Source organism: Mus pahari, chromosome 1, assembly GCF_900095145.1.
Source record: "Mus pahari chromosome 1, PAHARI_EIJ_v1.1, whole genome shotgun sequence".
Taxonomy (NCBI): domain Eukaryota; kingdom Metazoa; phylum Chordata; class Mammalia; order Rodentia; family Muridae; genus Mus; species Mus pahari.
This window is the reverse complement of record NC_034590.1, coordinates 89,302,143-89,321,754: the sequence shown is the minus strand read 5'-3', so window position 1 is coordinate 89,321,754 and position 19,612 is coordinate 89,302,143. Positions and strand designations below refer to the sequence as shown.

The 19,612-nt window shown below is 41.1% G+C and overlaps 1 protein-coding gene across 2 annotated transcripts in view; it reads right to left on the bottom strand.

The window, feature by feature from the left end:
• Acsm1 (acyl-CoA synthetase medium chain family member 1) overlaps positions 1–19,612 on the bottom strand; it is a 55,018-nt gene that overhangs the window by 14,415 nt on the left and 20,991 nt on the right. For both annotated transcript variants that reach the window (XM_029540148.1, XM_021204711.2), the window contains exons 3-6: positions 15,545–15,755; positions 11,401–11,608; positions 9,745–9,885; positions 7,204–7,363 (exon numbers count right to left, since the gene is read on the bottom strand). In XM_029540148.1, coding sequence (XP_029396008.1) covers positions 7,204–7,363; positions 9,745–9,885; positions 11,401–11,608; positions 15,545–15,755 — 720 coding nt within the window. The remainder of the gene's footprint in view (positions 1–7,203; positions 7,364–9,744; positions 9,886–11,400; positions 11,609–15,544; positions 15,756–19,612) is intronic.

The window sequence follows — 19,612 nt, the reverse complement described above, 5'->3', positions numbered from 1 at the left end:
AACTAAAAGAGGTTATAAAAGGACCTAACAGATATTCAGAGAACATTTCACCCAAACACAAAAGAATATACCTTCTTCTCAGCACCTCTTGGAACATTCTCACAGATTAACTACATACTTGGTCCCAAAGCAAGTCTCAACAGTCATAAGAAAATGAAAATAACTCCCCTGCATCCTATGGGACCACCACAGATTATAGCTGAACTTCATCAACAGAAACAAGAGAAAACTTACCAATTCAAGGAAACTGAACAGCTCCCTACTGAACAACTACGGGGTCAAGGCAGAAATGAAGAGAGAAATGAAAGACTTCCTAGAATTCAATGAAAATGAAATCTAAGGGACACAATGAAAGTGGTGACTAAGAGGAAAGTTTGTAGCACTTAAGTGCTTTAAAAAAGAAATGGAAGAGATCTCATACCAGCAACTTAATGGCATACTTGAAAGTTCTAGAACAAAAAGATGTCAAGAGAGGTTGATGGCAGGAAATAATCAAACTGGGGGCTGAAATCAATAGAAACAAAGAGAACAATACAAAGAATCAATGAAATAAAAGAGTTGGTTCTTTGAGAAAATCAGCAAGACAGACAAACCCTTATGCAAACTAACTGAAAGACAGAGAGAATACCCAAATTAACAAAATAATAAAAGGGGGACTTGGAGGAAATCTAAAATGTCATTAGGTCATACTTCAGAAACCACAAAATTGGAAAATCTAAAACAAATGAACGGTTTTCTCAATAGATACCACTTACCAAAGTTAAATCAATATTAGATAAACAGGATGGGGGGTGTTTGTGAGGGGTGACCAGGAAGGGGATATCATTTGAAACATAAATGAATAAAATTATTAATAAAAAAGAAAAAAAATTAGATAAACAATTTAAATGGACCTAAAACCCCTAAGGAAATAGAAGCAGTAATTAAAAGTCTCCCAACCAAAAAACCAAAAAAGGCCAAGGCCAATGGTTTTAGTGCAGAATTCTACCAAACTTTCACAGAAGAGATAATGCCAATATTCCTTAGATTTTTCACAAAATAGAAATAGAAGCAACATTGTAAAATTTATTTATGAGGCCACAGTCACCCTGATATTCAAGCCACACAAAGACTCAACAAAAAAAGAAAATTACAGACCAATTTTCCTCATGAACATTGATGTAAAAATACTCAATAAAAATACTCACAAACCAAATCCAAGAACACATCAAAAAGATCATCTACCATACTCAAGTAAGCTTCATCCCAGAGATGCAAGGTTGGCTCAATAAATGAAAATCTGTCAATGTAACCCACCATATAAGCAAACTGAAAGAAAAAACCCACATGATCATCTCATTATATGCTGAAAAAGTTTTTTTTTTTTTTTTTTTACAAATTTTAACACACCTTCATGATAAAAATCATGGAGAGAACAGGAACACAAGGCAATACCTAAACATAATAAAGGTAATACACAGTGAGCCAATAACCAATATGAAATTAGAGACTCAAAGCAGTTCCACTAAAATCAGGAACAATACAAAACTGTTCACTCTCTACATAGCTATTCTATACAGTACTTGAAATCTTAGCTAGAGCAATGAGACAACTGAAAAAGATCAAGGACATACAAACTGGAAAGGAAAAATTCAAAGTATCACTGTTTGCAGATATGATAGTATACACAAGCAACCCCAAAAATCCTACCAGGGAACTCCTACAGCTGAAAAATACCTTCTTCAAAGCAACTGAGTACAAAATTAACTTAAAAATATCAGTAGCCTGTCTATTTATAAATGACAAATGGATTGATAAAGAAATCTGGGAAACAACACCCTTCACAATAACCACATATAATATCAAATATCTTAAGGTAAATCCAAGGAAGTGAAAGACTTGTATGATAAAAGCTTTAGGTCTTTCAAAGAAGAAAATTGAAGAAGGTATCAAAGGTGGAAAGATCTCCTATGCTCAAGGATCAGTAGAGTTAACATAAAAATAATGGCTATCCTACCTACAGATTCAACTCCATCCATCCTCAGCACAATTCCAACACAATTCTTTAATGACCTTCCAACACAATTCTTTAATGACCTTGAAAGAATAGTACTCAACTTTGTAAGGGGGGGGGGGCAAAACAAAACCCAAGATAGATAAAACAATGCTGTACAATAAAAGAACTTCCGAAGGTATCACCGTTCCTGATTTCAAGCTATACTACAGAGTTCTAGTAATAAAAACCATATGGTATTTGCATAGAAGTGGACATATTGATCAGTGGAACTGAAGATCCAGACCTAAATACATACAACTAATGGATACCTACTTTTTGATAAAGAAGCCAGAAATATACAGTGAACAAATGAAGACAATATATAAATGAAGACAAATATACATTTGTCTTCAACAAGTGGTGCTGGTCTAACTGGATGTTTACATGTAAAATAACGGAAAGAGATCCATATCTATCACCCTACCTAAAATTTAAGTCCAAGTGTATCAAAGACCTCAAAATAAAACCAGATAGATACACTGGACCTAATAGAAGAGAAAGTGGGAAACAGCCTTGAGTTACTTGACACAGGAGACAACTTCTGAATAGAATACCAATTGTGCAGGCACTAAGATCAGCAATTAATAAATGTGACCTCATGAAACTTAAAAGCTTTTGTAAGACAAAGGACTCTATCAATAGGACAAAATATCAGCCCACAGAATAGGAAAAGATTTCAGCTTATTCTGGTAAAGATGTGGAGCAAGGGCAACACTCTTCCACTGCTGTGGGAGTGCAAACTTGTACAGCCACTTTGGAAGTCAATATGGCAGTTTCCCAGAAAATTGAGAATCAATTTACCCCAAGACCCAGCTATACTCCTTCTGGGCAAATAAAGGACACTCTACTATACCAGAAGGACATTTGCTCAACTATGTTCATAGCAGCTCTACTTATAATAGACAGAAACTGGAAGCAACCTAGATGTCCCTCTACTGAGGAATGGATAAAGAAAGTGATGTTCATTTACACAATGGAGTGTTACTTAGTTGTTAGAAACAACACCAACATAAAACTTGCAGGCACATGGATGAAACTAGAAAAAAAAATCATCCTGAGTGAGGTCCCAGAAAGACAAACATGTTATGTACTCACATATAAGTGGATATTAGCTGTAAAGAATTATCATGCTACAATTCTCAGATCCAGAGAGGCTAAGTAATAAGGAGGGCTTAGAGGGGTCACAAGGCTCTCCCTGGATAGGGAAATAGAATAGATTTCTTGGGTGGACTGCGGGTAGGTGGAGTTTGGAATGGAAAGAATTGGGTGAGGGGGACACAGGGAGAAAACACTGGGAGAAATGGCTGGAATTGGGGGGGTGGCATTTTGGAGGTGAGGTGAAAACCTAGTGCAATAGAAACTCTAAGCTATCTATGAGAATAACCCTAGAAAAGACTCCTAGTTATTAGAGACACGAAGCTTGAACTGGTAAGCCCTCAAGTGGAGGGATTACAACAGCAAACCAGCCACAAGACCTTTGATCTCTTGTTTGTCCTGCCTGCAGAGTGTTCTGGGACAGGAGCCTACTATAATCATCATCAGAGAAATCAGAGCGACGTCATCCAGCAGCTGATAGAACTGATGCAGAGTGCCACAGCCACATGTTAGGTGGCGCTTGAGAAGTTCTGTGGAGGAGTGAGAGGAAGGACCAGAGGAACTAGAGGGGTCAGGGACACACAAGGAGGACAAAGCCCACAGAATCAACTGACTTGGATTCATGTAAACTCAGAGATCAGGGAACCTGTAGAGAGGTCTGACCTAGTTCCTCTGCATATATGCCATGGCTGAGTAGCTTGGTATTGTTGAAATCCTAACAGTGAGAGCAGGGGCTATCCCCGACTCTTTTGCCTACTTGTGGGATCCTTTTACTCCTACTGGGATGCCCTTATTCAGCCTTGATTCGATAACACATGCCGAGATTTATTGAAACTTCTTATACTGTGTTTGGTTGATGGCACTGGGAGTTCCTGCTCTTTTCTGAGTGGAGGCAGAGGGGTTGTGGGCATGGGGAGGGGAGGAATGGGGAGAGGAGGAATGGGAGAGGAGGAATGGGGAGAGGAGGAATGGGGAAGAGGTTGTGGGAAGAGAGGGAAGGTAAATTATACCCAGGATGTAATATATGAAAGATGATAAAAAATAAGAAAAAAATTTATAATACCAAGTGGAAAATAAGTCAAAGTAGCTAAGCTCTCAAAATTTTATGGCTAAATGTAGAGATATAAATGTAGAGATATACTTGTATAATTATTCAAGTTTAAAATATATGAAAACCTAAGATACGTGTTACAGAAAAGGAAGAATCTGGCTTGTTGAGTTCAGGGTTGCTTGTATACCAATGTCTCAGATACAGGTCACGCGGCAATGGATGAAGATGACTTAATGAGGAGATAGTATGTGAGTATAGCAGAGAGTATAGTCCAAGAGATGAATTTACAGGAACTCAAATTATGAGCAGGAGGGCTTGACCAACCAGCAAGAACACTTGGGAGAATGCGCTTAGAGAGATAGGATTAGACCCAAAGTTGACTTTTCAAAACTCTGTGTATTGCTGTGTTTTATGAAGATTTGGAAGTGAAGAGCTTTGTGTGGAAGGCTGTGAAACAAGAATCCCAAAGCTTGATTGACTGAGGAGCTTGGGAGTAGGTTGGGAAAAACAGAGGTTTTTGCACCAAGCTGAAAATGTTCAATGGAGAAGCTGACATGAAGGAAGGAATGGTGAGGTGATTCAAGTGTAGCAGGGTCATGGGAAGGTGGTTTTAGGCACAGGGGTATAAAATATGTAGATGTTTCTGGACTGATGGAGTGGAGCTAACAGAAATTGAGGACCCAATAGATAAGGTTTACCAGATGAACAATTACTGCAGCCGTAGGAAAGCAAACCATTGTGGGTGATGGAGGCACTGAAAAGTGGAGGGCACGTCTGAGCCTTCAGTGAAGGTGGTTAGTGGGCCATGAAAAACTCTCAGGGCAGTAATGTGCATAGATGGGGTTCATGCAATGATTCAACTACCATGGTGACCTTCTCAATACATCAGTGACTGCCACTTGGGGAGTGTTTTCCAAGAATCAGCATTAAGCAGCCTCAAGACTAATCTCTTTATGCACTTTGCTTGTATCATCTCATTAAAACTCCCAACTTTGTGTGCCTATAACTATTTAAAAGCTTATTTGAATTTCTGGTCTGACTTGACCTTGTGTAGGACTTGTGCCTGCTGACACAGACGCAGTGAGGTCCTACATATAACAACCCTGTCATGTCTGGAAAATGTTAAGGCCTAGGTAGTAGTTACCTGGCTAGCCTGGCATTATAAGGAAACTTTCTCATATGTTTTGCTGTTACTAGGAAATTTTTTTAAATGCCAAGACTGATTACATATTCTGTTATGTTCTGTGCCCTCGGGAACCAACCATGATAGAAGTCAGTAGAACTGTTTTGCATAGTTACCGACAATAAGGTTGGACCAAAACTACCCACCAAACAGCACTTCCTGCACCTATGGATAAGCATTTGTAAGTTGCCCCTGGGATGGACCTCAACTTAAGAGAGACACCTGTACCAATAAAGAAACTATTAGGAGTAAGATTTCCATTTTGAGTAGTGGTCTAGTAAAGTTTAAGTTCCCAAGACCTCCCTGGGGACTGACATTCTACTTGGCATCAAGAAACGTGTAAATAGGTAACTGACATCCTGGTTGGCAAGTTAAAGCATGAATGTCCCATCCTGGTAGATAAGTTACAACATGAATTTTAGACAAGGCAAATCCCCTGCCACAATTGAATATCCCAACCAATGGGAGCAGGATAAGGGTACAACCAAGACATGAGCCGGACTTAATCTGCTTGCTGTTCACCATTAACTCAGTCTTAACTCAACATGGGATTTCTAAACTGGTGCTGCTCTTAAAAGCTCTGCTCCTGAAGCTAGGATCTGAACACTCCTGAGAAAAAGTTCCACTTCTGGCAGTGAACTGAGGTGACAGCAAGCAGGAGGCTGCTTGGTCATAAGTATAAGCTGCTCTTAAAGGTACGCCGGAACTTCTCTGTTTCTCTGGTAAGAAAGCTGATGATTAATCCTGCTGCAAAAACCTCCTGTGCTTCAGTTTCTGCCTCCAGGTTCCTAGCCTGCATTTCTTCCCTGTCTTCCTTTCATGGTGGATTGCAAATAGAGTAAGTCAAAGAAACCCTTTCCTCTCTCATTTACTTGTGGTTGTGGTGTTTTATCATAATAATAGAAGTCAATTAAGAAGGTAGTCATTTAACTTCTCTTCCATAATGATCTCTGAGCAGTGTGTGTGTGTGTGTGTGTGTGTGTGTGTGTGTGTGTGTGTGTGTGTGTGTGNGAGAGAGAGAGAGAGAGAGAGAGAGAGAGAGAGAGAGAGAGAGAGGTTCCATTTAGGACTGAAGACTTCATTATATTTTATTCTCTACATTCTGACCAGTTGTGAGTCTCTATAGCAATGGTCCTAAATCTATACATACACTGGCAGGAATAATTGGAGTCAGTGGGTTAAACAAAACAAAACAAACAAACAAACAAACAAAACCAGTACACATGGTTGAAAGCAATAAGTGGTGATGGACATTGGAGGAATGGCAATGTGGGTGTGACTTTGACCAAAATATATTGTATACATGTATGAAATTATCAAGCAACAAATAAAAGTGTATTTCAGAAGCCTACTTGACAGATAAGGAAGCTAAGGCTATGACTGGTGACTAAGATGCTAATCAATATTAAAGATGGAATAAAAAGCTAGGCTTGTCATAATCCAAGGGCTTGTTTTTGAACACCTTATTATACTCCTCCCTACTCCCCCCTACTCTCCCCTACTCCCACATAGCCATACCTGCTACGTGGTCCTAGCAGAGCCAGGACCCAGGATCTGGGCTTTAGTTTCTCAAGACCCATATTATGGGTTTTCTACCCATAAAGCACGATCCATAAATCTGAGGAATAGCCCAGAAAGATGCATCTATTCAGATCACATTATATTCTGATCCTATACCATGGCTCTGATTCAGTGTCCCACATGGTAAGAAGTTCAGAAACAGGGTCACGTGTATTATGCAGCTTTCTTGGGTTTAACTGAATCGTTCTCAGCTGCGGCCAGTTTTGGGAAGCACACAGTTCCTCTGAGAGGGTTTTGACTCCAGGAAGTGGTTCTTACCTCTACAATGACTTTGGGGTCGAATTGAGGGAGGTGGTGGATGAAGAGTGTAGATCCTGATGTCCATGGCTCGATCAGGCACCCCAAGGTAGCCATAATCCATCCTGGGTCTGACATGCACCACAAGGTGTCAGATGTCTTCAGCTTCAATATTTTTCTGCTAACTCAAAAAAACAGTGGCCTCAGCTATGGCACTATTGGAGCATGTCAACAAGGACCGTGGGGACATTTTCAGCCAAGGAATAACCCCTCCCATTCATTTTAAGTGGTTAATGTGGGGGCTTCAGAGCACCAAAGGTTTCCCACCATGTCATAGTTCCTGGTCACAAGTTTCTGAAATTAATTCCCTGCTTATGACCCCTTGTACTTTGCTAGCAAAGCTGGGCCAAAGTCTTCTGCTGTCTTCCTGAGTCTGAGTGAGTCACTGACACAAGACTTGGTGATTCTGGAAGCATTCACATAGCAGAAACAGTGGCGATATGACATGATGAATAAATAATCTAATTAGAAATGCTTGAAGCCTAACCCTGGGCTGCTCTAGGTCATGAGCCAATAAATTCCCTATTCCCTTTGATTTGAAGGGATTTGGCTTTTCATTCTTTGTGATGAGGAGGACTTCTTAGATTTCTTTCTTCAGAGACTTAAAGTTCTCATCAGACAGATCTTTCACTTGCTTGGTTAGAGTCACAAGGTATTTTATTTGTGACTATTGTGAAGGGTGTTGTTTCCCTAATTTCTTTCTCAGCCTGTTTATCCTTTGAGCAGAGGAAGGCTACTGACTTGTTTGAGTTAATTTCATATCCAGCCACTTTGCTGAAGTTGTTTATCAGCTGTAGGAGTTCTCTGGTGGAATTTTTGGGGTCACTTAAGTATGTGATCATATCAACTGCAAATAGTGATATTTTGATTTCTTCCTTTCCAATTTGTATCCCTTTGACCTTTTTTTGTTGTCTAATTGCTCTAGCTAGAACTTCGAGTACTATATTGAATAGGTAGGGAGTAGGCAGCCTTGTCTAGTCCCTGATTTTAGTGGGATTGCTTCAAGTTTCTCTCCATTTAGTTTGATGTTGGCAACCAGTTTGGCATACATTGCTTTTTACTATGTTTAGGTATGGGCCTTGAATTCCTGATCTTTCCAAGACTTTTACCATGAAGGGGTGTTGGATTTTGTCAAATGTTTTCTCAGTATCTAATGAGATGATCATGTGTTTTTTTGTTCCTTTGAGTTCGTTTATATAGTGGATTACATTGATGGATTTCCGTATATTGAACCATCTCAGTATCCCTGGGATGAAGCCTACTTGACATGTTCTTGGATACAGTTTGTGAGAATTTTATTGAGTATTTTTGTATTGATATTCAAAAGGGAATTTGGTCTGAAGTTCTCTTTCTTTGTTGGGTCTTTGTGTGGTTTAGGTATAAGTATAATTGTGGCTTCATAGAACAAATTGGGTAGTGTTCCTTCTGTTTCTATTTTGTGGAATAGTTTGAAGAATATTGGTATTAGGTCTTCTTTGAAGGTCTGATAGAATTCTGCACTAAACTCATCTGGTTCTGGGCTTTTTTTGGTTGGGAGACTTATAATGACTGTTTCTATTTCTTTAGGGGATATGGGACTGTTTAGATGGTTTATCTGAGGCAATTAGTCAAAGGATAATATCCAGAAGATGAAAAGGAGGGGGTTCTTGCTTGTCTGCCTTTTCTTGCTCCTGTGTTGTTTAATAAGTTAGAGAATGATGCTCAGTCTGTTCTGAATATTACCAGTTGGAGAAGAAGAAGATAAGGGGTGGAGACAATTGGCTTAATTTATTGAAATGACTCACCAAGGCTTAGTTTTAGGGCTCTCTCTCTCTCTCTCTCTCTCTCTCTCTCTCTCTCTCTCTCTCTCTCTCTCTCTCTCTCTCTCTCTCTCTCTCTGTGTTTGTGTTGAAACACAGTTTTTATGTGTAGCCTTGGATGTCCTAGATTTCACTCTGTAGACCAGGCTGGCCTCAAACTTATGAAAAGCCACCTGCCTCTGTTTCTCAATTACCGGGTAGCATTTGAAATGTAAATGAAGAAAATACCTAATAAAAATTTAAAAAAATAAAGGCATTTGCCACCACTGCCCAGCTACCTCCATATATTTTTGTTCAGGTCAGACCTGTTGTAGCACAGTTACAGGCACTCTATTAGTGAGACATGCCAAGTCTATTTTTCCCATAGGGAGGAGGGCTCTCAGGGCAGGCGACACTTAAAGAGCATTCTGTCTGTCACCCACAGTGACTTGTTACTTGGGTGGCTTGCAGAATGCCCTCCTATGAGAGTGCCCAGCAGAACCCAGAGGAGTCTCTTGTGTCACCCTGAAACTATGTCAGGTAGCATTCCCAATTTCAGAATTTCATCTTTCAGACCCTCAGAAGCTGAAGCAGAGAACAGAGGCAGGGAAGGAGATGGAGACACTTCGATTTCAGAGTGCCATCACCTCAAAATGTACATGTATGCACACATCCCTTGCCTCAGAGCTGGGGCCCAGCCTTTAAATAAGTGTTCTTTCCCTACCACGAAGGGATGCACGACCGGAAGGCAAGTCCCTGGTTGTGTTTTGCCATCTTGGGGTAACCTGTGGTCCCACTGGTGAAGAAGATGACCATGGGATCCTTCATCTTTGACTTAATACAAGTATGGTCTGGTGATGCTGATCTGCAAAGAGATTCAAGGCAAAGGAAGAAAAAAAAATCACACTGTTGCTTTCCCATCTTCTGATGATGCAACAACACACATGAAGCATCAAGTGAGGAACCTGGAAATCTGCAAGGCTGGAGGGAAAGCGGTGGAGGTTTCCTATTGGCTGGGGTGAGGCGGGCAAACGGTGGAGGTTTCCTACTGGCTGGGGTGAGGCGGGCAAGCGGTGGAGGTTTCCTATTGGCTGGGGTGAGGCGGGAAAACGGTGGAGGTTTCCTACTGTCTGGGGTGATTTGGACAAAGGACCTCGTATGTTTTTAATTGAAAAAATTTGAAAAAAGATATGGACTAAGATATTACATAACACTTAGCTAGTACTCTCTATACTGAGGCACCAGTCTTAAATGGGCTGGAAATGGGCACTTATTGGACAGAGATGCCATCAGCTCTGGGTGGGAAGCAGGGGAAGCTTCAGCCCTTTGATCTGCTTGTTCTCAGGAGGATGCTCTGAGCCTTTTCTGATTGTAGAAGTAAGCTGTCTAGTTTTGCTGTTGTTGTTTTTAATCTTGAAAATAAGCTTGAAATTGAGAAACACTAGTACTGCTGGCCTTCCTAAGCAAGCCGTGGTGCTACACTGACTGGGTAATCTGAATGATTTCCCAAACATTTTCTTGATCTTAAACTGTTTTCAGTAAACTCTGACTTTATGAAAGGTCACTTGGCTTTACTATTGAAACAAATGCTTTAGAAATGGAGGTGTTACTCCAAGGAAGCAAGCCTTGCATGTTTCCTACCCATGCTGAGTATTTCTGGATACTTCTGAATGTGTGTGTATGTGTGTGTGTAGGGAGCTGCGGGGGGGCGTCTTTCTTCAGTCCTACCTTAAGTTTACTGGTAAAGTGTCCCCAAAGGTATTTAGGAAATAGGAGATAGCAACCCCTAGAGTGACTATTCCATTATCCCACTGAAATTAGAAATGTAATTTCTTATTCTTGTTTGATTTTGAGAAATGATCTCACTGTGTAGTCCTGGCTTTCCTGGAACTTGCTATGTAGACTAGTCCCACCACGAACTTGCAGAGATCCATCTTCTCCTGCTTCCCAAGTGCTCAGATTAAAAGTCATACACTACCACACCTTGTTCAAGTTATTCAAGTTTCACATTTCATGTTGAAAATTCATTCTCTTTAAACCCCTTCATACATGTATTTTTATATGTGAAAAGCAACACACTTGTCTTCTGACTTTACAACACTCCTTTGCTTGGCCTCTGGGATCAGTGTGCTTTAATGACAAAACGTGGAAGTTCGGCTTCCTGACTTTTCAGACAAGGAACCAAGGGCCAAGAAAAATCAAGGAGGAGAAGTAAGAAGCCGGGTTTTGCGATGGATGGGTGGCATGACTAGGAAGAGAGATTCTAGCATCCAGTCTTGGAAGGCCTCATGCTAGCTACTTGTCTCCCAGTGCTTGGAAGTGGATGGGTTCCTCCCCTAGTCTATATTCAGAAACCACACTTATCAGATCAAAAACTCACTTAATCAGGGACCAGAAGTCAAGCCACCCTTCATGGCTATGATCAGACACCACCAGCTTGGTTTTCAGATCAGGACACTCAGAAGCCACAGATTCCATCTCTGGGATAAGGCTAGCTGTGGTCACAATGGCTTTGGCTTGAGACATTTGTATTCGGTAGAGAATGTCCTTGGCTTTCAGTTGGGTAGTCCCAGGAATGAAGATGATCCCTAGGGGTGAGAAAGGATGGCTTGCTTTCACCTCTGTGCTTAGGCCCAAATCATCTGCTGAGAATTCCCACAATACTGTGCCCACTGACCATACCGTGGGGTATAGGGAGTCTCACATCCTGTGCCAAATCTCATCCTCATAATTGCACACTCATAATCAGAATCTTAATATCTCTAATTGATTCATACAAACATAAAAATTGTAGGCTCTTCCTTATTCCTTTCGACTCTAGATGAGTCCAAACAGAGGGTAAATGGATCTTAGGCTGCACACATTAGGCCAGATTAGGTAGCAGTCCTTGTGTGGACAGCATTGCTGACATTCAGGACTGACATTCAATACTCCCTTCTCCGTTTCCTCTTCTTCCCCATCACTCTCTTAAAGTCATCTAGAATGTCCTCTGTTTCTTTTACCTCAAGTTTAGTCACATTGTCCTCTGCATGTTCTTATATGTTCTCTTTATCAATACCAGCATAATCGCCACCAATGAGTTCAAGCCTGGCTGCTTCATTAAAATTACATCCTAACTAGATGCCCTCTTCTGAATCCTCCTACAACCTCAAGTACACAAAGCACAGAGCTTTCCCTCCACAGCTCTTCTTTGCAGAATACCCATGCCCTCTGTCTCCAGGAAGATACCCTGTTTCCTATTCTGACATCTGACATTGAAGGCACCTCCCACTATTTATCTACCTTTCTTTTTTTTTTTTTGGTTTTTCGAGACAGGGTTTCTCTGTATAGTCCTGGCTGTCCTGGAACTCACTTTGTAGACCAGGCTGGTCTCGAACTCAGAAATCCGCCTGCTTCTGCCTCCCCAATGCTGGGATTAAAGGCATGCGCCACCATGCCCGGCTTTATCTACCTTTCTTCCTCTTTGATTTCTCTTTCAGAATGGCTGTGTGTATGCATGTAGGTGTGTACACTGTGGGCACATGTATGTGTATATGTATGTGTGTGTGTTTATGTGTATGCATGTTTGCGTGTGTGTGCATGCATGCCTTTGTGTATGTAAGTGTGCATATGAGTGCATGTTTATGTATGTGTGCATGCATACCTTCGTGTGTGTGTATGTGTATGTGTGTGTGTGTGTGTGTGTGTGTGTGTGTGTGTGTGTGTGTGTGTTAGTCCTGACTAGGAGTCTTTGCATGTGGAGAACCCATTATTGGACTGTTGGAGACCAGGTTGAGAAAACCCAGGCATCTTACAGCCCAGGCATTTTTACAGCATGCAGCTGAGAGCCATATAGTTCTTTGTTTGGAGCCAATTGCCCCCTCTCCCCTCAAGGCTGTTTTGTGGGAATCAGCAAGATTCCAGCCCTAAGCAAACATCATTGACTGAGGGAGTCTTCTTATATTCCAGAGCTTCCCAGAGCTGTCACCTTGGGCTGTTAGAAGAATCTGGACTCTGAGATAAGCCGCCTGATGTTCCGGAGCAGTGACGCCAAGGAACTGAGATAAATCACTAAAAGTTTCAAAGTCGCAATTAGCCTCCCCATTTGTCCTTCACTCTATCTCTTTTGATCACTCCCCTACCCCTCTCTGTATTGTATAAAACCTGAGCCTTTTCCTTTAGTAAATGAGACTATGACAAGGATGCATGGTCTCCATCTCTTTCTTATTCCCATTTCAACGTAGGTTTGTGATCCCCTTCGAGGACCATGGAATAACTATCCTGCAGGCCAGGATATTGGACCACCTTTCTTTGCTTGTAGCCTTCTTTAATTCTGCTCACCTCAGAGAACTCAGCTATATAGCCATGGGCTTCCCATCATCCATTTCTTGGTTATAGAAACATAGCTTTTCTTTCTATGTTCTCTTTGCCTGTGCTATTAGTTCTTGGTTCCACATTGTACTCTGTTAGATAGTGAAAGGGAAGGAAAGAGAAAGGAAGGGAAGGAAGCAAGAAGAGAGGGCAGGAGAGAAGAAAGACATGTTACAGAATATGCATGCTGAGATGAGGAAGGTGATTGCAAGAGCAGAATGGATAAGTTCTTCTACACTTTGCATATGAGACATCTCCCCAAAGGCTCATAGGTGAAAGGCTCGTTCCCCAGCTGGTAGACCAAAGGCATTGAAAGGTGTTTGGATGACAAGGCTTCTGAGCTAATGAACAAACTAACCTACAGACAGCTCATAATTTGGATGAACTAGTGGGGAGGAGCCTTTGTTGAAGTGAGTCATTGGAGGTGTCATGTTCCTGATCTCTCCCCGTCTCTTGTGTTTTGTTTCCTGATTCCATGAGTTGGCCTAGATACTTTGTTCTAACACATGTATACAGGGTGATATGCCTTAGACAGCAACAGGGCCAGGCAGCCATGGGCTGAAATCATGAGTCAAGGCAAACCTTTCTGCTTTTAGTTTGATATTTCCTCAACTGTTGACCACAGCAATGAAAGCCTGAAATACGAAACCATGTGGATTCTAAATTATACATAAACATGGATAAGTCATTGTAAAAGGAAGGGAAATCTCTGCACGTGATTTTTAATAAATAACATGTCAGTGTTATGATACAAATGGAAAACCTTCCTATAAGGCCACAATAGTAGCATTCAATGTAGTTAAGAACTATTGACAGAGAGCCAAATCATATAAAAGTCTTTTGGGGGAAAAAGATTTGCAGCATCATGCAGAGGAAGCAGGTGGATACTGTGTTAGCATTCTGTCTAAGTTCCACCCAACAGTTACCGGGGAACAGCCAGGTATGCTCCTCCCCACAATTACCTGGCAACAGCAAGGTAGGCCTGACCCACTATAAAAGGGGCTGCTTATCCCCTCCCCTTTCCTTGCCTCTCGTTCTCTTGCTCCCTCTCTCTCCCCATTCCCTTCCCTCCCTCTTCTCATGGTCTTGGCCGGCCTCTACTTCTCTACTCTCTCCCTCTCTCTGCCTTTCTCTGCCTCTACTACCCTCTTAACTCCCCTTACCATGCCTTGAATAACCTCTATTCTATACTATACCACTGTGTGACTGGTCCCTCAGAGGAAAGGGATACCTCAGCATGAACACACTGAGGTACCCACACCCTTTCCCCATACTTCACCACACCCCCATAGAACATAACCCCTAACTCTTTATCTTTTTATAAACACTTCATACTGCCTGACGTTAAATGATGAAATATTTATCCCTGAATCTGGGTAAAGCACACTTCCCACACTCTGACATGTGTGCTGAGGAAGGCACAGTCTTGCTTTGTAGGACTGCAGTCAGATGCAGCTCAGGTGAGGAAAGCTATAAAGGAAGAATCATAAATCCAAAACCTGAGTTGCATTTTGCAAAACAACTGATTAGGGTGCTTCAAAACCGCAGCTGCCATGCAGAGAAGTCTGTAGCACTGTAGGTTAAAGGAGATGGAACTGGTCTGGCTGCTACATACAGTGCACAGTTCTCCGTTGGATTTAAAGAGAAACTGGCTCTAAAGGATATTGTTTGGATAATCAAAGAACGTTTGTTACTTATGTGTGGGCAACTATAATGCACTGAAGTTAGCCTTGTGTCATAACTCCCCCGTGAGTTTGTGAAGGGAACATCTTGGGTTTTACCAGATTTTTATGTTCCTTTGCTCATGAGTACTTACCTGGTACTTGTAGTTTCACAATAACCACAATGGATTCTGAGAGAGGAAGGGAGGGGCACGTGATATTGTGTTTAGAGCATATTAATTCCGGAGTGTTAGGGAAAGAGAAAGAAGGTGTGAGAACACGTGGGAGTGAGAGTAGGAGACATACTTGAAGACTAAGGAAGATGTGAGGAAGAGACAATGTTTTGTCTCCAGCTGAGCTGTCCATCCTCAGAGGGAAGGACAGAGGCTTCCTCTGTGGTTCCAGCATCGAAGCCAAGACTGGAGCCCCAGAGCTTCATCTGTACTTGGCTGTACCCACAGCACCTACTGTCCCAGCACTGAGGTCCAGTGGGTCCCTGTATGAATCACTGACCTGTTCTAATGCAGCCCACTGTCACCAGCCACCACTCGGGCACTCGGGGCAGAATCAAGGCCAGGCGGTCTCCTTGTTGCAGGCCACAGATCTGCTCAAAGACGTTGGCAGTGCGACAGGTGAGGTCCCTCAGCTCCCTGAAGCTCCACTTTATTTCATCTCCTTGGCCATTCACCCACCAAAAGGCTGGATTTGGTCCTCTCTTGCCCTCCTAGGTAAGATTAGATACCAAACATGACTCTTGCTTTCAAGGAAGAGGATAACCCACTTCCATAGTCACATTCCAGGGTGAGTCCAGTACAGTGAGATCCCATCTTAAGACATTGGTAGACTCCAGAGGAGTAGGGAATGTCTTGGGAATTACCCCCAAGTCACATGTGACCACAAGTACTCTTCAAGCTTTCCACTGAAGACAAACAATTCTGCTTCTCCTTTTGTCCATTCTAGGTTCATTTAGACAGTGATTTTTTTCTCTCTTTGCCTCAGTTTTTCCATCTATGAAATGGATACAACAATATTGCCTAAACAACAGTAAGCTTTAGATAAATAAACCATATTAATAGTGTTTGGTACAAAGTATTTGCTCAATAAAATAGTATCATGGCAAAAGGAAAGAGGCTGAAGTCACAGCTAAGTATTTAGGTAACATTTTAAAAGGTATTACTAGTGGTAGGATGTGAACACAGAATAGAAGGAACCTATTGGTCCTTGTTTCCTCACAGAAATATCAAACAATAACAGATTACCCAATGTAGCTCTGTGAGGATCCTAGAAATCAGAAATCAGCCTGCAACAGTTTAGCAGCTAAAGCCACACTCAGAATGCAGGGTATTTTGTGTCATTCGTTCTTGTTCTTTCTTGTCACGCCTTTGGTGTAGTGCAGTACAATCAAGGGGAAGCCACCCAACTCCAGGCTCATGGAAAAGGCTGGAACTTGTTTACAGTGTCCTGACCTATTCAGGAGACACTGAGTGAACTGCTTTCTCTCCTGCCTGATTTGAAGGTCATAGGGGAATGCCATCATAATTTGACTCTCAGGTTGGTTATCTCTGTGTGGGTAGAGGGTCTATGGCATATAAAGACTGGTGGGCACCTATGGCCAAGAGGTGATAGAGCAAGGAACACAACGGAACTGCCAAGGTCACAAGAAGCAGCAGAGGAGAATTCCTAAAAGGGAAGTGTAGTTGGTAACACTGGCCATGTAACTATGAAAACTGGAACAGGGGAGAGGACACAGAAAGGACCAGGGAAGGCAAATGTCAGGAAGGCTGCAGATGACACAAAGCCCTCACCTAGCCACATTAGTGACAGCCTTCCTTTCTTGAGTTATCTGCATGACTGTAAAAGGGGGGACTTCTTCCCCCACATGTCCAACATTCAATCAGTTACCAAGATGAGCTGTCAATTCTGAACATCCATGCTACAAATCCAAGGGCACCCACATTCATAAAAGAAACTTTAATAAGCTCAAAGCATACATCATACCTCACACAATAATAGTGGGAGACTTTAACACTCCACTCTCAGCAATGGGCAGATCCTGGAAACAGAAACTAAACAGAGACACAGAAGTTATGAACCAAATGAATCTAACAGATATTTATAGAACATTTCATCCTAAAGCAAAAGAATATACCTTCTTCTCAGCACCCCATGGTACCTTCTCCAAAACTGACCATATAATTTGTCACAAAATAGGCCTCAACAGATACAAGAAGATTGAAATAGTCCCATGCACCTTATCAGATCACCAAGGACTAAAGCTGGTCTTAAATACCAACAAAAACAACAGAAGAAACATACATGTGGAATCTGAACAATGCTCTACTCAATGATAGCTTGGTCAAGGAAGAAATGGAAGAAATTGAAGACACATCATACCAAAACTTATGGGATACAATGAAAGCAGTGGTAAGAGGAAAACTCATAGCTCTTAGTGACTCCAAAAAGAAACCTGAGAGAATTTGACAGCATACCTGAAAACTCTAGAACAAAAAGAAGCAAATACCCCCAAGAGCAAAAGAGGCAGGAAATAATCAAACTCAGGGCTGAAATCAACCAAATAGAAACAAAAATGACTATACAAAGAATCAACAAAACCAGGAGAAAATCAACAAGATTTTCTTTGAGAAAATCAACAAGATAGATAAACCCTTAGCCAGACTAACCAGAAGGTATAGAGACAGTATCCAAATTAATAAAATCAGAAATGAAAAGAGAGACATAACAATGGAAACTGGATATCCAAAAAAAATCATATCCTACTACAAATGTTTATATTCAACTGAATTGGAAAATCTGGATGAAATGGACAATTTTCTTGATACATACCACCAGGTGCCAAAGTTAAGACAGGATCAGATAAATGATCTAAACAGTTCCATAACCCCTAAAGAAATAGAAGTAATCATAAATAGTCTTCCAACCAAAAAAAGCCCAGGACCAGATAGATTTAGTGGAGATTTCTATCAGACCTTTAAAGAGGACCTAATACCAATACTCTTCAACTTATTCCACAAAGTAGAAACAAAAGGAACACTACCCAATTCATTCTATGTGGCCACAGTTACACTTATACATAAACCACACAAAGACCCAACAAAGAAAAAGAGCTTCAGACCAATCTCCCTTATGAACATTGATACAAAAATACTCAATAAAATGTTTGTCAACCAAATCCAAGAACAAATCAAAATGATCATTCACCATGATCAAGTAGGCTTCATCCCAGGGATGCAGGGATGGTTTAATATACATAAATCCACCAATGTAATCCACTACATAAAAAAACTTAAAGAAAAAAAAACACATGATCATTTCATTAGATGCTGAAAAAGCATTTGACAAAATTCAGCATCCCTTCATGTTAAAAGTCTTGGAAAGATCAGGAATTCAAGGCCCATACCTAAACATAGTAAAAGCAATGTACAGCAAACCAGTTGCCAACATCAAACTAAATGGAGAGAAACTTGAATCAATCTCACTAAAATCAGGGACTTGACAAGGCTGCTCACTCTCTCCCTACCCATTCAACATAGTACTTGAATTTCTAGCTAGAGCAATTAGAGAACAAAAGGAGGTCAAAGGGATACAAGTTGGGAAGGAAGAAGTCAAAATATCACTATTTGCAGATGATATGATTGCATACTTAAGAGACCCAAAAAATTTTACCAGAGAACTCTTAAAGCTGATAAACAACTTCAGCAAGGTGTCTGGATATGAAATTAACTCAAACAAATCAGTAGCCTTCCTCTACTGAAAGGATAAACAGGCTGAGAAAGAAATTAGGGAAACTACACCCTTCACAATAGTCACAAATACTAATACATACCTTGGTGTGACTCTAACTAAGCAAGTGAAAGATCTGTATGACAAGAACTTCAAGTCTCTGAAGAAAGAAATCAAAGAAGATCTCAGAAGATGGAAAGATCCCCCATGCTTATAGATTGACAGGATTAATATAGTAAAAATAGATATCCTGCCAAAAGCAGTCTACGGATTCAAGTCAATCCCCATCAAAATTCCAACTCAATTCTCCATAGAGTTAGACAATGCAATTTGCAAATTCATTTGGAATAACAAAAAACCCAGGATAGTGAAAACTATTCTCAACAATAAAAGAACTTCTGGGGAGATCACTATACTTTACCTTGAACTGTATTACAGAGCAATAACGATAAAAACTATACGGTATTGGTACAGAGACAGACAAGAAGATCAATGGAATAGAAATGAAGACCCAGAAATGAACCCACACACATATGGTCACTTGATATTTGACAAAGGCGCTAAAACCATCCAGTGGAAAAAAGACAGCATTATTATTATTATTTTGTTGTTGTTATTTTTTATGTTTTTTTAATTAGATATTTTCTTTATTTACATTTCAAATGCTATCCCGAAAGTTCCCTATACCCACCCCCCGCCCCTGCTCCCCTACCCACCCACTCCCACTTCTTGGCCCTGGCCTTCTCCTGTGCTGGGTTATATAAAGTTTGCAAGACCAAGGGGCCTCTCTTCCCAATGATGGCCAATTAGGCCATCTTCTGCTACATATGCAGCTAGAGA